Source organism: Lissotriton vulgaris, chromosome 5 (assembly GCF_964263255.1).
Source record: "Lissotriton vulgaris chromosome 5, aLisVul1.2, whole genome shotgun sequence".
NCBI classification, from domain to species: Eukaryota; Metazoa; Chordata; class Amphibia; order Caudata; family Salamandridae; genus Lissotriton; species Lissotriton vulgaris.
Genome location: NC_141693.1, coordinates 710,591,192 through 710,614,665, shown reverse-complemented (window position 1 = coordinate 710,614,665; position 23,474 = coordinate 710,591,192). Strand labels below are relative to the sequence as shown.

Sequence of the window (23,474 nt, the reverse complement as noted above, 5' to 3'; positions counted from 1 at the left end):
TCAGTTATGGAGCACATGTGCCGTGCAGGGCAGGATTTGGGTATGTCTGGGTTGTCGTACAGGATGACTCGGATTCCATCTGGGGAACACCTAATGGTAGCTCGAAAATGTTTCAGTAAGTAAATGCCCATAATGGCGTCAGGGGAGTTGGAGGAGAGCAGAAATGTCGCGTCAGTGGTGTTGTTTTCTAGGTCAAAGGTGATAGGTACGGACAGGGGATTAGTGGAGGGTGTTCCATCGAAACCTATCGATGTAATGTGTGAGCCAGACAAGGGTGCCCTTGGAATCAGTCGTTTTGATAACACACTACGTGTCGCCCCAGTGTCTACCAAGAATGGAGACTCTGTACCCAGGACCTTAGCAGTGACGTAAGGACCTTGCTGGTCAACACAGAGCTCGACTGGATCCCTCCCTTGCCCCTGGCAGTCCTATGCAAAATCAGGGGCATTCTCACCATCGGACAGTTGATATTGGTTCTGTCGGGGGCGGTCAAATGTGTTCAATCTCCCTGATCTGTCATTGTTGGTGTCGTTTGTGTGCCCTCGTCCTTGTACTCTATTTCTCGGACCACCTGCCACATCCCTGGGGTCCCTATTTCTATTCATCTCTAGCAGAACCGGACACTGGGATTTCCAATGGCCGAATCCTTTGCAGAAGGCGCATTGGTCATTGCTAATGTCTCTACGTCCAGTGTGGGGTGTTGGGGTGTGATCTTTAGGAGGTAGATTTCTGGGGGTGGTCAATTGGTAGTTCCCCCTTTGGTGTTCCCGTCCTGCCGCTATACCTTGTATCTGGGCTATCATTACCCTTTCTTTTAAATCTTTCTTCTTTTTCTCGGACGCCCTATCATTCTCATTCTTTTGGTGCTCGTAATACTGAGCCATCTGAAGGATAGCTGCGGGTTTGGAGGCCCCCCAACTACTCTCACTTGTCTGCAGTTTTTGGGAGACCTCTTGTGATAGGCCCTTTACATAATTTTGTACAAACAGGTGCTGTCCGGTTGCGGTGGTCATGTCTTGGCCACTGTAGTCGGAGAACACTGTCTCGAATCGGGAGAAGTATTCTGACACATCTTCCTGGGGTTTCTGTCGACAGGCCGTGACTATCGACCAATCTACCTTTTTCTCTGGGATCAGTGTCTTTAACTTCTGAACTAATTTGTCTGGGAGTTCTAATATGTCCTTTACTGGTTTCCTTCCAGGCTCTCGCTGTCTATCTAGTTTACTGAGTTGGTCCCAGGTATGTCCAAACAGATCCGTGTGGTCAGCCTTCCGGGTTTGCTTCCACACGTCAGCTGGCAGGCATAACCCGAAAAACAAGTCAATGTCCGCTAAGGTCATTATCGTCGAACCCAAGGCTGTGCCTAATTCGGTATAGAATGCTGTCGGGTTCTTTCTTAAATCGGGCAGAGTTTGTTTAAAGGTTAGGATATCTTGTCGGTCCCATGGTTGGTAAACCCAATTGTACACAACCCTCCCTTTTGCATCTGCATGATTAATATCATCGCTTGTTCCCTGGCCACGTGGCGGGATCCAGTAAGGGGCCGCTTCTCTGGTGGGCATCATAGTATTGGCTACTTCTACTGAGGTCGTTTCAGGGACTGTAACCTTGGCTTCTGGTTTTTGTTCCGTGAGGTGGCGGAAGACCTCAAGCATCTGCATGAAGAGCTCCGTCGCCTCACATTCAGTCCCATCTCCAACATCAACCTTTCTATATAGCGTTGTCAGGTTAGCGGGGCCCTTACTCTGATACCTATCCTCATATGCGTTCAGGGTGTGGTAGCTGAATCGCAAAATGAAATGCCGTCTATGGCTGTCGGCATGTGAGTTATACATGTTCATTGTGTATTCTTCGCTCTCCCTTCGTTCTACTAATGTCTTTGATATTTTGTCAATCCCATCCCGTTCATCTTTGCTCAACCTATTTGGTCTGGCTGGTGGTTGCTTGCTAGGCTCGGGGCCATCTGGCGATGTTGTTAATGTGGCTGGTGCGGAGGCCGTGAGGGCTGGTGCACTAGCGCTAAGGCCGCTTTCGCTCGCACTTGGGGCTTGCAAGCTTTGTTGGCAGGGGGCATATGGAGGGGGCATATAGATGATTGGGGGACCTAGTAGTAACTCATCGTTCGTCCGTTGTTTGGAGGGCAATTCGGGGTAGAGCGCAGAGGGGGTCCTAATAGGGCATTGACCTGTCGACCCTGATTCTTGGTTTTGTGCAGCTTCTTTTCTTTCTTGTATTTCTTCTTCTAGTTGCTTAGCGGCTAGGTGGGCTGCCTTTCGTAATTCTTTCCCTATTTTTGCTTCTTCTCTTTTCTTTCGTTGTTCCGTTTCTTTGCGCCACATGCCTATACTATCGAGCATATTGGGCGCGGTCTTATTTTTCTGGAGCGCTATTTCCAATGTTTTTATTTTATTTTCATCAAGGGAACCTATCAGTGGCCACTGACTTTCAGTGTTCTTCTTTGTATATTTATGCCATAGCTTAGTATAAGCTATAGCGACTAGTCCATTCTTAGTGAACATGTCCTTATTAGGGGTGCCTTCCAGTGGAGCTGGATGGTTCATCTCTAATAAGCGGTCCGGGCTGTACAGGCTACCAATCAGTGGGGAGAAGATAGGCATGACGGGTTACAACGGGGACAAAGGTCTGCACTACCTATCTTATCACGGCGGACAAAGACTAGACAGAATATTTCTATTCTACGTTGTTTGTAGGCCGTGAATACCTCAAAAGAACCAATACCGAACACTTAATGTACGGTCAATCAAACAATCAATGGGGAGAATAAGTGGGTACGACGTGTTAAAGTTTTGCGTTACCCACTCTTTCTCTACCTGCAAAGAGAGACCTTGTTCTTCCCTGTTTGCAGACAAAGAATCTCCAGACAACAATCCACGAACGACAGTTCGGGAAAACAGTGGGGGAGGAAGATAGGCACGACGGATTACAATGGGGACAAAAGTCTGCGTTACCTATCCTTCACTGTTTGCAAAGAGAGAGCCTGTTGTTTTCTCCGTTTGCAGACGGTGAATCTCCAGAGGGATCAACAAAGCGTAATACTAGTATTATCCAAACCAAACAATCATTTCTCAATTTGTCGTGTTTACACGACCTTACCCGGACCGCATGGACGGTTTCCTGTCTTCCGAATCCAGCGCCCGATCGTCCTCTCTTCTTCGTGACGTTCGTGGCACTCCTGATGGTTCCCAGTCAGGACCGTAGATCACTCGAGAGAGGTCTGTTCGGAACTAGTGAAGGTCGGATGATCGGCTGTCAGACGAGGGTCTATCGGACACGAGCTCTCCCGATCGTTGCAGTCGTTCACTCTGTCGTCGGGACCTCTCCCACTGGATCCACGTGTCGCTGATGGGCCCCACGCTTTGGGACGCCAATTGTGGAAAAAGGTAGGGCTATGACCTTTTTCAAGATTTGCCCGGCGCTAACCGCCTTTGTACCATTCAAATTACCAAGCAATGAGGCAGGCGCCGGAGACCAGAAGGCAGGAAACAGAAGTTTTATTCCGACGGAGCAGAACACATCAGATCAGACAACAAGGTATCGTCTCGAGGTGCTCTAACAGCCTCTCGGAGGCCTGGCCTCTTATACACTGGTTTATGGCATGTGACCTTTCTTTATTACAATCAGAACATTGTGAAGTAAGGAAAAAGACATCCCCGTAATCCTCGTGTCAATCCCACCCCCATATACCTCCACAATAGAGGTCCTCAACCTGCTGATAAGAGGAGGGGGTCATCACGCAGCTGAGTATTCCGCCGAGTCTTAGGATGTGTGCGCCTGATCATATCCCAGGGGGTGGGGAGGCCTTGATCAATAGAGGGTCCTTTGAAGAAGATCGACTTCATACAATAAGGGGCAGTAAATGATATCTCCCGGCTTAGGCGATGGCCTCGGACATGTGTGGACAGCTGGACACGGGGGAAGGGGTCATCAAAGGAGTGGTATTCATGCCGCGTGGACAATCGAGCGCGGAGGGAAGGTTTATCAACAGAGGGGCATTCATGGGAGGAGAGGAGATGCTGGTCAGGCGCAGGCGTGACTCCCAAGGACAGGGTCATGCAGAAGGGTTATGCTCATGAGGGGGAGGGAGGGGGAGCCAGGGTGCGCGGAGGATGCTTGCTGGGTCAGAGGGGCGCGCTGGCGATCGATCGTGGACAGGGAGACCATGATACCTAAAATGGCTGTCGTGCACGTCGTACGTGGGTGACAAGCTGGCGCAGATGATGTTTAGCTCGCAAACTAAAATTCCACAGTAGCACAAAGTCGGGAGGAGGGGTGGAGGGGGGGGGGGGGGGGAATTATGAGAGGAGTTCCGGGGCCCCACAGAATGCGCTACCCAGCCCACTTTTCAACTTACAACAGATATAGCAGTCTCAAAATGGTTGATTGACAATCTAAGTCACGGGGAAGAGAGTCCTTTCCATTCAATCGGACAGGGAATAGTACACCCCTGGAACAAACGCAACCCACAGGGGTACAAAGTGAACTAACACCTCACCAAGTTCCAGAGCCTTCCGCAGTGAACATACCGGAGACTAATCCCAGTAATGGCTCGGTCCAGGGGCAACTGTCCCCTCTCCCGATGGACACCCATGAGACTAACGGTTCCAACGCCCCTAATATAGGGTCACCTCCTATCAAACCCCAATCCATGACCTTGATTTCATGGAATGTTGCTGGGTTGGCCAATAAAATCGATAATCTGGAGTGGGTTTCCTTATTTAATTCAAAGAGTGTATGTCTTTTCCAGGAGACCTGGGCTCGTGAAGAACTCACATCGCAGGGTTATGCAGTACTCTCTAAACCAGCTAAGTGGGGGGGACGGGATAGACCATCCGGAGGATTGGCAACTTGGGTAGCATCAGATCTGGGCTGCCTTGCTAGCTGTATGGCGACAGATTCTGACAACATTTTAGCTGTCCTCCTAGAGTGACCAAACTCCACGAAATTGGTGATAGTAAATGTGTATTCGAGACCTGTACTCACGTCACAAGAATCCACCACTATAGAGGAACTCTCGGCTTTTCTAGTTGGTATCCCAGGGGAACTTCACTACATGGTGGGAGCTGACCTAAATTCACACTATGAGCCACTATTAGGCCTTCGCGATGAACCCTCCTTTGAGGAAGATTCACGATGGCTAGTCCCCGCCACGGTGGCGCCCCCACCTAGAGCTTGGACTCCCCTCGCCCTGCAGATAACTGCCCTTACTTTAAACCAAGGTCTAAGAGCCTGCAATGGGCGCTGTAAATCAGACATGCCAAGTAAACACACCTATAACAAATCTGGCAGCGAATCGCGACTTGACTATATTCTCGTTAAATTACCACTGTGGTCACAAGTCATTGACTTTAAGGTTACTGAGAGATGGGATAGTGACCACAATGCCCTGGAGCTCGATTATGTCCCCCAGGCAACGAGGATATAGCCCGCGCTCTTAGCAATAATAAGTCAGGCCTGCTCTTGGAAAATAATCGGAGAAGAGTAAGGTGGGAGAAACTGACCACAAGTGGCGACAAGCCACCAAAATTGTATGCCAGAATTACCCCGCTCTTAGAGAGGGCATTCTCCACTGGGGTGGAAATAGGAGAAGGGGAAAAGAGAGAAAAGTTGGGACAGATTCATGTAGACTTAATTAGTACTTTGGAGCTGGACCTGTTTTCAAAACGGGGGGGAAAAACCGGTCCAACAACCAAGAGAACATGGTACAATGCTACATGCAGGGACGCCAAAACTAAATTGCTATCTGCAATAAAGGCAGGGAAGAAATTCAATCCTGGAGAAGGGCTTATAGGAAGCTCCTGGTGAATGCCAGGGCTGAGTGGGACCAACGATACTGGGAGGAATTAGCAAGGTCACTTGGCATTAGAGACTCTAGTAAATTCTGGCGTATAGTGTCCAATGGAACGGAGGATCTATCCACGGCAATCGAGCCTAATATAGCTCCTAGCATATGGCAGAACCACTTCCAGTCACTGTACTCAATAGAGGAAGGGGCTCTTAATACACCACACAACATGATAGTGCCAGACTCTGAAGGAGAACCTTTTACAGAAAAAGAGGTGAGGGTGGCCTTAGCTGGGCTGTCAACAGGGAAAGCCCCAGGTCTTGATGGGGTACCCGGCGACCTATTTAAGCAAGAACCAGGGATATGGGCCCCCTATCTCATGTTGATATTTAATGCTACCTTGGGGGGGATGGAGGTCCCAGATACTTGGCTGGGAGGAGAGGTGGTTCCTATCTTTAAAAAGGGATCCCCTCTGCTACCAGCCAATTATCGCCCGATTAGTCTTATTGACGTATCCCAAAAGCTTTTTGGAAGACTGATCTTGGATAGGCTACAGAACTGGATGGAGGAGAGGGATATCTTGACTCCCTACCAGGCGGGATTCAGGCAAGGGGTGTCCACAATCGACCAAATCTTTAGGCTGAACCTATTATATTGGAAGACAGCATTAATCAAGGGCGGCACCTTGAACACAGTTTTCGTGGACTTGCCTTTGATTTGGTCCCAAGAGCAAAATTATGGCAGGTTATGGAGGAGATGAATGTCCCGGGAAACATCTTGGCAATCCTGATGAGACTACACCATAACAACTACACGCGCGTTAGGTGCGGTAGAGGTGGCAATCTAACCGGAAGGTTCCCCGTTCGCAGAGGGGTAAGACAGGGTTGTGTGCTTGCACCGACCCTGTTCTGCCTCTTTGTGAACGGGGTAATCGCTCATCTGGACAGGATTCCCAACACTGATGCCCCAAAACTGACCGGCAGCAGGGTGCCTGCAATCATGTTTGCGGATGACACCCTGCTGCTGTCTAAATCCCCGATGGGCATACAACGAGTCTTGGACTGTTTTCTGGAGTTCTGCACAGAAAGGGGACTCGAAATCAACCCTCAGAAAACCAAATACATGATTCTCAACCCCAAACCCCTTAACCGCCCACCCCCCATCCTAGGTACAGTCCAATTGGAACGGGTCCACACAATCGAATACCTGGGGATTACCCTTAATGAAAACCTAACGTGGTCGGCACACCAGTTAAAAGCAAATATCAAACTGGCACAGTTGGCAGGTGGTACTATGAGATTAGCGAATAAATCACCCTACCGGCCACTCACCCCTGTTATTCAAATTTACAAGGCACAGGCCCGGGGGGGTGTCACATATGGGGGCGAGTTGTGGGGTCACATTCCATCACCAAAACTATTGACAACTGAGAATAAGTTTCTGAGGCAGATTACTGCTCTTCCGCAGAGTACTCCAATTCTCCCTCTCAGGCAGGATATGGGCCTTCGGCCCATAACTGAGGAGCTGGGGCTCAAACCTCTAGCATTTTGGAGACGCCTATGGAGCAGCCCAGACCTTTCCACTTACAGAGCTGAGCTACAGGAATTCCTACTGTTGCCGAATGCCACAAGAACACCTTGGCTTAACTACATTAAGAGAACTTTTGAGACAATTGGACTCCCTGAACTATGGTTAGATCCAGTAAATACAAGTAATAGGACCCCCAGAAAGGTGCTATCGAGAGCCTACTACGACCAAATGCTCTCACAAACTGTTGATGGCACCCGTGATGGATCTCTGACCAATCAGTTCATAAAAAGCAAAGACTCCTATCAATTGGAAAGTGTCCTAGATGCTATGACTTCGGTACAAACTAGGAAACTATTCCTCCAATGGAGATATGGGACCCTCCCCCTGGCATCTTTCACAGCAACATGGTCTTGCCGCTCCCCTAAAGAAAATTGTCCCGCATGTGCTCATACAAAGGTGAATGATGTACATGTGATCTTTTTCTGCCGAGCCTATGAGAGGAGTAGGAAATACTGGCTCGTTCCTTTGCTTAAAAACATGGGATTCAGAACTTTTTTACCCGCTTATAGAGTTTTAAAGACAGATTTGGCCCCAACTACCGTATTTGCACTATCTAAATTTTTAACTTCAATGTGGTATGCCCGAAACCGCTATATTAAGAGACTTGGCGATTCAGGATAGACTTGACTCTCAGCATACCCCAATTAATTTTGATCACTACTGTTGTTTAATGCGTTTTTAAATTGTAAAATGAATTATTTTGTGATGTTATGTATATCTTTTATGATCCTGTGATCGAAATAAAGATTTTTCGAACTCGTAAAAGAGGTAACCATAAAAGATCTTTTGGAATGAGTTACTGCTGAAGATTCACTGAACCTATTGTTTTTTTAGGTCGAAGATTTTGTCGATCCTAATGGCAAAATCTCGCTCCAGCGCGAGGAAACGCCTGCCAGCCGGTAGGTATTTGTGTCCTATTACGTGCTAATGTAATTCCAGCTTTTTAGTGTTAGACATGTTGAGGTTTTTGTCTCTACTTCTATTGGACTTATGCATTTTAGTAATGTTCACTCTTTTTTTGTGGCCTTCCACAGAGCTTACTGTTTGAAACACATCAAAGTTTTCTCTACAATAATTATCTGAAAGAAACACGTTAGTGTTAGATTCCTTACCTTAGAATATCCCCAGGCGTCAGTCTGGATCCGGAAACTTTTGCGTAGCAGTACCCCTGCGCGTCGGTAGGCATCGTCTGCAGGCGTCCCCTGCGGGTCCGTCGTCGGCGTCGTGCGCCGTGATGACGTCGCTGGAGTATATAGACGCCGTCTCCGCGCGCTGACGTCAGTTCTTCTTTTTTCCGCGCCAGTGGACGCAGATCTGAAGAGCAGTACTCCGGTCTTTTGACCAAGTTTTTCGAATTGTTATTTCACTCTTTGTGCCTGATAGGATGCCTGGGTTCAAGCACTGTGATGACTGTGAGCGCACGATGTCGGTCACGGACCATCACCGCCTCTGTCTCCGGTGTCTGGGCCCTGACCACGACGTGGACTCCTGCGTCGACTGCCGGGCCCTCACCAACAAGGCTAGGCGGGAGCGGTCCCGCAAGCTACTGGAGCTCCGGGTGTCGGCCCCACGTCGGGACCGGGAGCGGTCCCGGTCCGGCCGGAGGTCGAGAGAGCGTTCGAGGGAGCGGTCGCGGAGCCGCGCCGAGCGTTCCGGAAGTCGACACCACTCGTCAGGCTCATCAGGTAAGAAGCACAAGAAGTCGGGGCATCGTCATCGTACCCCCGACTCCCCCCGACGCTCGCGCGATGCGGCCGGGGGCTCGGGTGACCCCAACCCCGCGGCTCCGCGAGAGTCGCCGGCGCGGCCTGCCTCATACCCTCCGGTCCCTGGGCACGGCGCGACGCCTGAGGAGATCGAGGCGTTCCTCATGGCCATGAGAGCGCTCGGTTCTCCGACGGGGCCTACGGCGCCTTCGGGCCCAGTGCCACCGTCTGGGGGCCCTAGCGGTTCGGGTGTCCCTGCCTCGGCGCCGTCGGGTGCTCCGGCCCCGGCGCCGTCGACGGCTCCGACCCCGGCGCCGCAAGGGCCTTCGGGACCGGCGCCGGCTGGTCTTCCGGCCTCTCCGGCGCCGTTACCATCGGGGTTACCCCCGACGCCGTCCCCGCGCGGCGCCGGTTCTCCGGTGCCGGCTCCGGCCGGCAACGGGGCTCCGACGCCGGCTCCGGGCGGCGCCGTCCCCTTACCTTCCCCGACGCCGGACGCGGAGTCGGACCGGCGTCGCTCGACGCCAGGCTCGGCGCCGGTGGGGCCCATGAACCCCGAGGAGCCGGTCTACATCGTTGACTCCGAATACGGAGAGGATGAAGAGTTCGGTGAAGGTTGGGAGGGGTCCGAGGACCCTCTGTCACGCGAGTGCCAGTATGACCCGGACTGGACAGGTGACTTGGGGGATGCCAGTGGTCTGGACGACTCTCCTAACCCTGGTTTGATCTCTCCTCCTTCCGTGGCATCGGTGGAGGGAGCTGCATATTCAGTGGTGCTGATGAGGGCTGCCAAGGCCTTACACCTTGAGCTCCCCGTCGCGGCCGTGAGGCCTAACATCCTCACTGAGGTCTTCAAACCGCAGTCATGCCCACAGGCGCCACTGCTGCCGTTTAATGAAGCCTTGTCAGACGTTCTGTTGGGCACGTGGTCCAGGCCCGCTTCAGGTGCGCCTGTTGATCGGAACGTGGCCAGGCGCCACCGTCCTTGTCCGGACGACCCCAAGTTCCTGTCTACCCACCCCACTCCTGAGAGTCTGGTGATCCAGGCCTCGACCTCCCAGTCCGCATTCCCGTCGGCCCCGCCCGACCGGGAATCCAAGAGGTATGACCAGTTTGGCAAGAAGGTCTTCTCGTCCATTAGTTTGGGCCTGCGGTCTTGCAACACCGCTTGCCTCTTGGGCCGCTACACCCACTCTGTGTGGGATACGGTCGCGGAACTGCTGCCAGAATGCCCCATGGAGGTGCGGGCAAAACTCGGTCAGGCTGTGCCTGAGGGCCGAGATGCAGCTAAATATTCGATACGGTGTGGTCTTGATACGACCGACTCGCTGGGCAGAGCTATGTCAACGACGGTGGCGATTCGTCGCCACGCCTGGCTGAGATCCGCCAACCTTTCGGCAGATGTCCAGAATACATTGATGGACATGCCGTTCGATGGCTGTCACCTGTTCGGTGACCAGGCTGACCACGCGCTGGAACGCTTCAAGGACTCCAGGGTCACGGCCAAGTCCTTGGGTCTCTCGACCCAGCGTCAGCAACCGGGTTCGTTTCGTCCCTTTCGTGGCCAAGGAAGGGGCGCCACCACACGTGCTGCCAGCCACGCGCCGCAACAATCCTTTCAACGCGGTGGCGGCCGTGGAAACCGCCGTGGTGGCGGTCGGGGACAACGGCGGGGTCAGGCCACACCTCCCCCCGCAGCATCTGCCTCAAAATCCTCCTAGTCCGTGCTTTCGGCCCCATGTGACGCCAGTGGGTGGCAGGGTTCGCCATCACCACGCTCACTGGCGCACGATCACTTCGGACAGGTGGGTGCTGCAAATCGTCCGAAGGGGCTACTCCCTCCCCTTCGAGACCACTCCTCCAGCCATGCCACCGCAGAACCACCGTGTGTCGCGGGACCACTTGACACTTCTGCAGGAGGAAGTTACGGCCCTCTTGGCCAAGGGGGCCATCGAGCGCGTTCCTGGGCCAGAAGTAGGGCGTGGTTGCTATTCCCACTACTTTCTGGTACCCAAGAAGGACAAGGGGGGCCTACGTCCTATCTTGGATCTAAGGAACGTCAACGGCTTCCTCCGGAAGGAGAAGTTCAAGATGTTGACGTTAGCTCAGGTCTTGGCTGCTCTAGACCCACAAGACTGGATGGTAGCGTTGGACTTGCAGGACGCCTATTTTCACATCCCCGTCCTGCCGGCCCACCGGCGTTACCTGCGGTTCACGGTAGGCCAGGAGCACTTTCAGTTTATCGTGCTTCCCTTCGGCCTTACCAGCGCCCCACGGGTGTTCACAAAGGTGATGGCGGTGGTCGCAGCCCATCTGCGCAGGTTGGGGGTTTCAGTCTTCCCCTACCTAGACGACTGGTTGTTGAAGGCGGGCTCGCCCCAGACAGTCGTCCACCACCTTCAGATGACGGCAGACCTATTGCACGACCTGGGGTTCTCCATCAATGTGCCGAAATCACACCTGTGTCCCTCTCAAAAGCTCCTTTTCATCGGAGCGGTTCTGGACTCGGCGCAGTTTCGGGTTTATCCTCCGGAACGGCGGGTCCGGGATATTCAGGCTTTGATTCCCATCTTTCAGCCGCTATCCCGGGTTCCGGTCAGGTTGACGCTGCGGCTGCTGGGACTGATGGCTTCCTGCATCCTTCTGGTGCATCACGCCCGGTGGCGGATGCGGGCTCTGCAGTGGGACCTGAAGTTTCAGTGGGCCCAGCATCAGGGCAACTTGTCCGACCACGTCTTGATCTCGGAGGGCACTGCGAGTCAACTGCAGTGGTGGCTTACGGACCGCGATTGGGTCAGAGGCAGATCCCTCTCCCTTCCCCAACCGGAGCACGTTGTCGTGACGGACGCGTCCCTCCAGGGCTGGGGTGGCCACTTGGGAGAGGCAGAGATCAGAGGCATCTGGTCTCCGGCGGAGTCCCGGCTCCACATCAACCTGTTGGAGCTGCGGGCGATTCGTCTAGCACTGAAGGCATTCCTCCCCTTTGTCAACGGGAGTGTGGTGCAGGTGTTCACCGACAACACCACCGCCATGTGGTACTGCAACAAACAGGGCGGAGTGGGGTCGTGGACCCTTTGCCAGGAGGCTCTGCGCCTCTGGCAATGGCTGGAACGTCAGGGCGTGACTCTGACGGTTCAACACCTGGCAGGTTCCCTGAACGCCAGGGCGGACGAACTCAGCCGTCGGTGCTCGATGGATCACGAATGGCGTCTGAACTCGGACGTGGCGCAAGGTCTCTTTCTGCGATGGGGAGAGCCTTGGTTAGATCTATTCGCCACAGAAGAGAACGCGCAATGTCATCAGTTCTGCGCGTTGGAGTTTCCAAGACGGCACTCGCACGGCGACGCCTTTCGGCGCGAGTGGAGTTGCGGTCTGTTATACGCCTTTCCGCCTATACCACTTCTGCCCAGAGTGCTGAAGAAGATCAGGCGCGACCGGGCCCAAGTCATCCTTGTGGCCCCGGACTGGGCTCGAAGGTACTGATATTCCGAGCTACTCAGCATGTCAGTCGGTCCCCCGATCCGCCTGCCCCTTCAGGAGGACCTTCTGTCGCAGCAGCAGGGGACGGATCTCCACCCGAACCTGTCCAGTCTCCACCTCCATGCTTGGAGATTGAGCGGCGGCAGTTGAGGCCATTTGACTTGCCTCCTGAAGTCTGTGATGTAATTCTGGCAGCCAGGCGTCCCTCCACTAAGTCGGTATACGCCTGTCGGTGGAACAGATTTGTGGCATGGTGCACAGCAAAGGCTGTGGATCCACTCTCTGCCCCTCTTTCCGAGGTTCTTCTGTTTCTTCTCTCTCTTGCCCAGCAGGGCTCTGCTCTGGGCACTATCAAGGGCTACCTTTCTGCCCTTTCAGCCTTTTTAAGGCTTCCTGATCAGCCTTCTTTGTTCAAATCCCCGATTGTAACTCGATTCTTGAAGGGCCTCACTCACATGTTTCCACCTGTTCCGTTTGTGATGCCTCAGTGGAATTTGAACCTGGTTCTGACCTTTCTGATGTGTGCTCCCTTTAAGCCCCTTCATTCTTGCCCTCTCCGTCTCCTGACTTTAAAGACGGCTTTCCTGGTTGCCATCACCTCTGCCAGGAGAGTGAGTGAGCTCCAGGCTCTTTCTGTCAAACCTCCTTTCTTGTCCATTCATCCTGACAAGGTGGTTCTGAGGACTAGACCTTCTTTCCTGCCCAAGGTTGTTTCGGCCTTTCACATCGGGCAGTCCATCACCCTCCCTTCCTTCTTCCCGCCTCCGCATCCTTCAAAGGATGAAGAGCGGCTCCATCGTCTGGACCCAAAACGTGCGCTTTCATTTTATATGGATCGCACACGCCAGTTCCGGGTGGATGACCAACTGTTTGTTGGCTACGTGGGTGCGAAGAAGGGACGGGCGGTCCATAAACGGACCATCTCTCGATGGGTCGTTCTCTGCATCAAAGCGTGCTACTCTTTGGCTCGAAAGGAGCCTCCTGTTGGGCTGAGGGCCCATTCCACTCGGGCCACGGCGGCTACTACTGCTTTGGGCCGGGGAGTCCCTTTGCAGGACATTTGCCAGGCGGCTACGTGGGCCTCGCTGCACACTTTCGCGAGGCACTACTGCCTGGACAGTCAAGTCCGGAGGGATGGCTTCTTTGGCCGTTCTGTCCTCCAGGACTTTCTGGTGTAGGAATGTATTGGTTCGCAGACCCACCACCGGGGTTGGTATTGCTGGGGTATCTATTCTAAGGTAAGGAATCTAACACTAACGTGTTTCTTTCAGATGAACAAGTTACTTACCTTCGGTAACAATATATCTGTAAGAAACATTAGTTAGTGTTAGATTCCTTACCGAACCCACCCATCCTCCCCGTTCTGCGAACTGATACCTAGGGTTAAGGACATCCCTTTCAGGGCCCTAGTTTTACATGGCACCATTGTTGGTTCTCTCATGGCTCTGCGTCTCCTGGCGCGGAAAAGCTGTGTACAAAGAACTGACGTCAGCGCGCAGAGGCGGCGTCTATATACTCCAGCGACGTCATCACGACGCCGACGACGGACGCGGAGCCGCAGGGGACGCCTGCAGACGACGCCTACCGACGCGCAGGGGTACTGCTACGCAAAAGTTTCCGGATCCAGACTGACGCCTGGGGATATTCTAAGGTAAGGAATCTAACACTAACTAATGTTTCTTACAGATATATCGTTACTGAAGGTAAGTAACTTGTTCGTTGGTATTACCTTGTGTTCACTTTCTTGCTATGGCATGCCGATTTAGCACTTATTATTTTTTCTTATGGTTCTGAATGGTTTCCTTCACTTTAAAATGAATGTATTTTGCTTTTGCATGCTAAATTCTTACAATGTGTGGTATTAGCATATTATTTTTAGGAAGCAGATATGAATTTATTTATGAGATACGATTTAAAATATATATAAGTTGTCCTCTTCCTGTGTCCATTTTTGATGCCTATATTGACTTCTAGCTTTATTCCCAGTAGCCCCTGTTGATTCTGAAAGCCTGAAAGTTGTAATCATCCAATATAATATTAAGAATGCTTTTAGAGGGCCTCTTGGATTGCTCTGTTTGTGTATATATTTTTTTAGAAGGCAGGCTTCTGACATATTTTTCTTTTTTTGTCCTAGGCAAGATTAAAATAATACTGTTGTTGCTAACCAGTAAGATTCTCTAATCTTTTAACGATATACCGATCCCACATTCAATTAATGGAAAAAAATACTCCTTCTTTTAATCAGATTTATTTATGTTTCAAATGTATTACCTTCTGATTATTCAAGGATCTGTTTCATTGACAGATCGAAAAGGTTAATCTGAATAGAGGTCACTGTCAGATTAACTCTTGAAAGCACACTTGACACCTTCCTGTAATACACATTTCCCAAAACCGAACAAAGCCACTTCTGAGTAACATTCTAGTTTCATGGTGAATTCAGAGTTATTCCAGTTAGTGGGTTTTGCTACAGCAGAGGGCAAAGTAACCTGCAAGAGTTCAAATGAAAAACGCACTTTATTAACTCTCCCACCCCCACTTACTAGCACTCCACCTTCAAAATGCACCTACTAGAAACTGGACTTGTTGAAACTTAGTAATGTATGCCATTTTATTGTAAAGTTTCTTACAGATTTGTTACGCAGCACCAACATTATACATTTCCTTTAAAGCATTTTCAATGGAAATGAAGGGCCTGATTTAGAGTTTTGCTGGTGCTGGGTTTTGGCCAAAAGGTGATGAACGTCCTGTTTGCCCTATTTTGAGTCTGAGTCCTTAATGCACTCAGAATGGGGCAGATGAGACTCAAACCAGGCAGGATCTCATTAATAGCTGTGCATATTCTTCTCAGACTGTGCATTATACATTATGTATACAGAGCACAAAATGAAATGTACATTTTGTTACCATTGAGTGTCAGGAGGGGGACCATGATCAAGGTTCTCGCTGATATTTTTTCCGAAAGTGTGGTAACAGAAAAGATGTGCGGGCCCTGTATTCGGTTGTGTATGGAATTGAAATTAGCCCTAAGCCACCGTGGGATTCCTCATAGTGAGCAAACTGCTACTTCTGTGTGTGGTTCAAGAGGTTATGGAAGTTCATGTAGTATTGCTTTGGTAGCTCGGAAGAATTGGGGGGGGGGTGGATAACTATGCCCTCTGCTATTTCTAGCTCTTGGCAGCGATTCTGTTGTAGACCCTGGAAACTTGTTAGGGTTTATTGACATGAGACCGCAGGGCGGTGCCTTCATTCGATCCCACAATAAATTGTGAGTAAATTATACATTTTAAAGTTTGCATTCTGATTCTGTCCGCAGCTGTCAGCCTTCGGGCCGGTTGCAGACTGTATTGTGTATCGAGTGTCAGGCTGAGGCAGGTCCTGGAGTTAATGATCTGCAATCCCAATGGGATGGTCTTAACAATATTGAAAGACAGTACTCGTTGTTAGTAGCCTGAGCACCCCTGTGCTCAAGTGCACAATTTGGGTTGGACTGCAGCCTTTCTCTTGCCAGCCCGACATGCTCACTAGAGGCCTCTCTGAGTCTCTCCATCCCGCATTACTGAGCCGGGGTGAATCCAAGCTTCAGCCCCCAGTCTTGGTAATGATTGGTGAGTTTGGCAGCCCTAGCCAATCTTGGCACTGCTCCTATGCTATATAACAGCAGGAGCAGCATCTGGATTGGCTTACGGGAGACTAGGTTAGGTTACTAGGGACCTCTGCCCCAGTGTGTGCAAGTCAAATGAGGCAGCTCAAAGGTGGGAGGAGGCTGCCTCTTCTTGAGGCTTTAACCTTGAGATAGGTTGGGGATCACGAGATCCCAGGTCAGGATCGCTGGGGAGACCTTTTCGTGGTGTTGGGCCACTTGTGCGTTGGGTGCAGAACTGTGGAGTTGCCTGGTTCATGGTTCTGTTTTGGAGTCTTTGTTGAGCAAATCGTTCTCACTGGAGACAGTGTCTATGAGTTAGTGCTGGCAGGTCCTCCAGGTTCTGGTGGGCTGCTGGCTACACCGGGGTTTCCGCTGTAGGCCGATCGGAGTTGAGACAGGAAGGTAGGGCTGGGGTTAGAGCAGTTGGTGTCCTCTTCTTCGTGGGTCAGTATTGCTCTTCGGTCCTTCTTCTTTCTTCCTCGAATCTAAGGAGGCAGTGTTAAATTTAGGGGCTGTTACAGGGTTGTGCAGGTTGGGGACCAATAGGCCCTTTCCTTGGGGTGGGTACACCCCCTACTATGCCACCCTCCAGTGGGAGGCGGTGGTGAGCCTCTCCCTAATTGGCTGAATCCCCTCATCTTCAAGATGGAGGAGACTGAGCTGTGTGCTTCACATCGCCTTACCCACCTTAGGGGTGGGGTTAGCAAAGGTGGGCACACCTCTCCGCCTAACTTAGTTTTCCTGCCGATTCTCCCACCCAAAGTGGGGGTCAAAATCGGTGGGAGCCAGTTGCTGGGGGCAGCAAGAGGAAGGGACAACTTCCAAATTGACATGCCTGCATGACACCGCTGCCCAGGATGGGCTTTGTTTCTGGGCACAGAGTGTGAAGGATGTCTCCCCAGGGGTCCAAAACCTGTCAGTTGGTGGCAAATGGTGGGCAGCCATTCAAGATCCACACCAGGGCTCGTCGTTTTTATGGGGACATCTCTAAGATGCCATGTGAGTGCATTTTACAATAAATCCCAACTGGCATCAGTGTGGGTTTAATGTGCTGGGAAGTTTGCTACCAAAACGTCACAGGTTTTAGAAATTCTATTATGGAGCTGTGGAGTTCTAAATGACCAACTTCCAGACCATATACTCTTTATGGCTTTACTACACTTACAACGTCTAAGAATGTACCTGACACTGTAGAGGTACAGGGCTCATTCCACTCACCTGATGGCTAGTGCCCCCTGCTAGAGGGGTGGCTTACCTATTCCTCAGGCAGTGGGCTGCAGGCATGGCACACAGAGTTGTGTGCCCTGTCGACTCTTCACCTTTTTCTGTACAAAACACACAGCCTGCAATGGCATTGTGTGGGTGTTTAGGTACAGGGGCTCTAAGGGTTACACAGCCGTTAGAGGCCTTTCCTGGTCACAGTGCCCTTGGTATCCATGGTCCCTTTTTCATGGGGTAACCATAACTAAAGAGTCTTATCTGAAAGAGACAGTTAGTTATAGATTCCTTACATTAGAATTACCCCCAGGCGTCTGACTAGATTTGGAGAAGTTTTAGCTCCCTTAGCCAAGGGAGCTATCGAAAGGGTCCCTGCGCCAGAAGTAGGCTGTGGTTGCTATTCCCACTATTTTCTGGTGCCCAAGAAAGACAAGGGCCTTCGTCCTATCCTACACCTCAGGACTTTTAACCATTCCGTCTGCAAGGAGAAGTTTAAAATGCTCACGTTCGCTCAGGTCCTGTCTGCCCACGACCATGCAGACTGGATGGTGTTGTTGGATTTGCAGGACAGATTTTTCCATATTCCTGTCTTGCCAGCCAAAAGATGCTACCTAAGGTTCACAGTAGCGCACAAGCATTTTCAGTTCACTGTTCTCCCCTTAGGCCTTACCTGTGCCCCTCAGGAGTTCACAAAAGTGATGGCGGTGGTCGCAGCTCATCTGTGCAGATCAGGTGTTCCAGTCTATCCCTTTCTCCATGACTGGCTGTTGAAGGTGGGCTCAGCACAGGATGTCATCTCCCACCTCCATACTAAGGTGGACCACCTGCATTCGCTGGCGTTCACTATCAATGTGCCGAAGTCATACCTGACTCCCGCTGTCGCTCCTTTTTATTGAGGCTGTTCTGGATACAGTTCAGTTTCGGGCATATCCTCCTGAACAGTGAGTCGGCGTATTCGGGCTATGATACCGGTGTATCTAAAAGAAACACGTTAGTTAGATTCCTTACCTTAGAATTACCCCCAGGCGTCAGACTGGATCCGGAAAGTTTTCGTCAGCAGTACCCCTGCGCGTCGGTAGGCGTCCTCTGCGGCTCCACGTCCGTCGGCGTTGTAATCGCCGGGATGACGCCGTCGGAGCACTTAGACGCCACCCTCGCGCGCTGACGTCAGTTCTTTTTTTCCGCCCCAGCAAGCGCAGATCCGGGAAGAGCTAGAACCCTAGTCATTTTTTTACCACGTTTTTGGTCTCTTTTGACTATTCTTTTCGAGTCGACTTTGACTCCTGGTGCCGGTAGGGATGCCCGGTTTCAAGCTGTGCGACCCCGGTCTCCGACTGATGTCAGTTACCGACCCCCACCGCCGGTGTCTCTACTGCCTTGTGGCAGACCACAACGACAATTCGTGCCCCGACTGTCGGGCCTTGACCTCGAAAGCTTGGCGGGAGCGGTACTGCAAACTCCTCGAGATCCGACAGTCGGCTCCGCGCTGCTCGAGGTCCTGGTCGAGGAGGAAGTCGAGGGACCGGTCGTGGAGCCGGATCCATCATGATTGCTCATCGGGTTTGAACTCCTCGCAATAAGGTAAGTCGAGACACTCTAAAACGAAGTCGAAAAGTTACACTGCTCTTCCGACTCCCCTCGCCGGTCGGGATACTCGGCCGAGGGTTCGGGTGGCACCACCCGCGCGAATCCTCTGGGTCCCTGGGCTCTCTGTGACGCCGGGCGAGATATGTGATTTCCTCGTGGCCATGAGGACTCACTTCCCGCCGTTGGCGCCGGCGCCATCATCGACTTCGGTCTCGACGCCGCAGGCCCCTGTGGGATCCATGCCTGGGTCCCGGTCGACGCCAGTTGACCTCACGACTACTCCGCTGGCGCCGACCCCTACGGTGCGGCCCCTGGTGCCGTCCTCGCACGACGTCGTCTCCGGTTTCAGTCCGGGTCCGGCGTCGAAGCGGCACTGCTCCCCGCCCTCTCCGGCGTCGATGGGTGACACCTTTGTCTATGACCCAGCTCCATCATTTTTGCCTGTTTATCAGGATATGGATGAAGGGGCGGACTGGGAGGGGTCCGAGGACCCTCAGGCACAACAGTGCCAGTTGAGCCAGGACTTTACAGATGAGCTGTGGGATGCCAGTGGTCTCGATACCTCGCCTGACACTGGCTTCACCATCTGTGGCTATGGAGGAGGGTGCAACATATTTATTTATTTAATGCGATTTTGTATAGCGCGAACATTACCCGAAGGTGTCAGAGCGCTTTACAAAAGAACTAGTTGCAATACATAAGGACTTAGGATTGCATTAGTTACATAAAAGATACAAACAGGAAAAAAATAGCAAATGTACAAGTTGTAAAGTCACACAGAGAAGAGATACAAATAGAACAAATGTACAAGTTGTAAAGTCACTCAAGGAAGAGATACAAATGGATAAACTCTAAAAATCACATAGGAATGGTAGTGAGTACAAAGGTCTACTACATATACTTGGGGTTAAAGTTATCTCTATATACATATATGTATACAAATAGTAGATTTTCTCAGGATTCCATTTTACCAGCAATTCGTCTTGGACAACTATATATCACATATTTACAGATTGAAAAGAGAAATAAAAAAAATTCAAATAAAAAGGAGTAGAGAGCGGTATGTGGGGGAGAAGAGTTGGAGGCTGAGATTGGTGAGAAGAGAGAGGGGGACCTGAGGGGGAGAAAGAGATAAGGCAGTCCAGCGTAAGACAAATGTCTGAAGGTCAGCAGGATGGAATCCAAGGGACCAAAGGAAAGGACAAGAATCCACAAAATGGCGGACCTTGGTAGTGGGCATCAATGGAAACCATCTCAACATGGCAAGATGCACCCATGGCAAGAGCGACAACAGGAGAGGGTCCCAAAATGGCGGGGGCGCACACGAGTTCCAGTCCAAACGTTACGAGCACCAAGTCCAAAGAAAACCATGGAGCCGACCCAACGGAGGAAGAACAAGAGGGGAAAAGGAGCCAGACAGTCAAAAGGAGGAGTATCTTCAGAATTTGCACCTCCTTTTACCACTGCTACACACAAGGGATTCCTGGTCTAAATGCTCCCACGCTCCTGTACTGGGCACCATAGTCCACCCATGTCATTAGCTGGAGGGGTGTTAAAACAAATCCCCAGGTCTCCACCCAACTTTCATGCTCGACAAAAAGCTGATGTCTATCTTGGCTCTCTCAGAGGGGCATTAGCAGCTTCGTCATATGTAGGGGGTGAGCGCTGTAATTAAATTACTCTCCCGGTCGTGTAACCTGTCCTGCCCGTCTGCTGTGGCCACGGGCCCCCATCCACACACTGTGGTCGGGCCACACAGGCGGATGGAGGCTGCAGATCCGGCGATCACGGGCTGCCCCAGCTGCAGGCACCAGCCGGGGAAGATGAAAGGGCAGCAGGTGGCCCGCTCCTGATGTAGCGCCCCCCGCATTGTTACCCCATAAGGTGGGTCCGTTTCACTCCAGGTCCTGCCGGTCAGGGGAAGTCGGCACAGGGATTAGGACAGCCCGCCCTGAAGTGGAAGACAGTGGCTGAGTTTGGAGGGTGAGCAACTCAGTGAAAAGAAAAGCTGGCTCAATGGAGCAGCACAGCAGCGTCGTGCAGCGGTCCATCACTGCTTTCAAATCGATTCCACACTCCTGTGCAGCAGGGCGCTAAGAGACCGCGTCCCAGGTCTGGAAGAGTCAGGTGACGGCCAGAGGAGAGGGGGAACCTCCGCCACGTCCCCATCGGCCACCCAGGAAGAAAGAGGTTCCATCAACCCTGGTGTCTCTCTAGTGCTGCGGGGGGAAGAAAGAGACACCACAGAGACACGAGTAGAGCCATGTCCGATGTCCCCTATAGCTGATCCAGCAGCTCCACCGGGCATCGGTGAAGAATTGTCTCTTAAGCTGCCTGCTGCGGCCTTGAGGACTTATCTCCTCGCCGAGGTGCTTCAACCGCCAGTAAGCTCTTCGGAGCCTCTGCTGCCTGCAATGAGGCCCTCATGACATTCTGATGGGCACCTGGTCCAAAGCCTCCACAGTGCCCCCTGTGGATCGGAACGTGGCCCGATACCACCGCCCTGCTCCGGGCGACCCCTGCTTTCTGTCGGTGCACACCACCCGAGAGTCTGGTGAGCCAGGCCTAACGTCCCTGACCCCATTCCTGACTGCTCCCCCGGACTGGGAATCCAAAAGCTGCCTTTTGGGCTGTTACACCCACTCTCTGTTGGATACGGTAGCGGACATGCTGCCCCAGTGTCTGGAGGAAGCCCAGGCATGGCTCGCCCAAGCTCTTGCTGAGCATCGGGACGCAGCACTCCATTAGATGTAGACTAGATACCACTGACTCTCTGGGTAGAGCGATTTCTAAGACGGTGGCGATCCGTCGCCACGCCTGGCTACGATCTGCCAACTTTTCAGGGGATGCCCAGAATACCCTCATGGACATGCCCTTTGATGGCCGTCGCCTGTTCGGCGACTAAGCAGACTGTGCGCTTGAGCGTTTTAAGGACTTCAGGGCAACGGCCAAGTCCTTGGGCCTGTCGAGCCAACGCCAGCAGACTTCTGCTTTTCGCCCCGTTCGTGGCCAAGGAAGGGGCGCCCCCACACGTTCTTTTAGCCACAGGCCGCAAAACCAACCTCAAAGCGGTCGCGGACATGGTAACCGCCGTGGCGGTGCAGGGGTACAACGGCCAGGGCCGTCCACGTTCACTCCCGCAGCATCCACCTCAAAGCCTTCCTAGTCAGAGTTTTCAGGCCCATTCGACACCAGTAGGAGGCAGGGTTCGCCATCACCTACTCCACTGGCTTACCATCACTTTGGACAGGTGGGTGCTGCAAATCGCCCGAAGGGGCTTCTCCTTCCCCTTCAAGGCGACCCCTCCAGCCATGCCACAGCAGTGCCACCCCATGTCGGGGGGATCACTTGCAACTTCTGCAGGAGAAAGTTACGGCCCTCTTGGCCAAGGGGTCCATCAAGCACGTTCCTGGGCCAGAAGTAGGATGTGGTAGTTATTCCCACTACTTTCTGGTTCCCAAGAAGGACAAAGGGGGCCTACGTCCCATTTTGGATCTCTGAGCGTCAACGGCTTCCTCCGGAAGGAGAAGTTCAAGATGATGACTTTGGCTCAGGTTCTGGCTGCCATTGACCTTGGAGACTGGATGGTAGCGTTGGACTTGCATATTTCCACATCCCCGTCCTGCCGGCCCACCGACATTACCTGCGGTTCACGGTAGGCCACAAACATTTTCAGTTTACTGTGCTCCCCTTTGGCCTTACCAGCGCCCCTCGGGTGTTCACGAAAGTGATGGTGGTGGTCGCAGCTCATTTGCGCACATCAGGGTTTCCAGTCTTCCCCTATCTCGACGACTAGTTGTTGAAGGCGGGCTCGCCACAGACAGTTGTCACCCACCTCCAGACTACGGGCGACCTCCTGCATTCGCTGGGGTTCTCCATCAACGTGCCGAAGTCGCACCTAATTCCCTCTCAGAAGCTCCTCTTCATCGGAGCGGTTCTGGACTCAGCGCAGTTTCGGGTTTATCCTCCCGAACAGCGGGTTCAGGATATGAATCCGATCTTTCAGCCTTTATCCCGAGTTTCGGTCAGGTTGACGTTGCGGCTCCTGGGGCTGATGGCCTCCTGCATCCTGTTGGTGCATCATGCCAGGTGGCGGATGCGGGCTCTGCAGTGGGGCCTGAAGTTTCAGTTAGCACAGAATCAGGGAAACTGTCCGACCACGTCCTGGTCTCGGAGGGCACTGCAAAACAGCTTCAGTGGGGGCTCACGAATCGCGATTGGATCAATGGCAGATCCCTCTCCCTTCCTCAACCGGAGCACACCGTGGTGACTGATTCGTCCCTCCTGAGATGGGGTGGCCCCATGGGAGAGGCGGAGATCAGAGGCCTCTGGCCTTCGGCATAGTCCCAGCTCCACATCAACCTTCTGGAGCTGCAGGCGATCCAACTTGCACTAAAAGCATTCCTTCCCTCTGTCCGGGGAAGCATAGTGCAGGTGTTCACGG

General features: G+C 52.3%; 1 protein-coding gene across 6 annotated transcripts in view; it reads left to right on the top strand.

Moving 5' to 3' along the window:
* The window catches only part of GBF1 (golgi brefeldin A resistant guanine nucleotide exchange factor 1), a 2,509,897-nt gene that overhangs the window by 1,516,036 nt on the left and 970,387 nt on the right, over positions 1–23,474 (top strand). For all 6 annotated transcript variants that reach the window (XM_086922141.1, XM_086922138.1, XM_086922142.1 and 3 more), the window contains exon 25: positions 8,228–8,292. In XM_086922141.1, the coding sequence (XP_086778267.1) occupies positions 8,228–8,292 (65 nt within the window). The remainder of the gene's footprint in view (positions 1–8,227; positions 8,293–23,474) is intronic.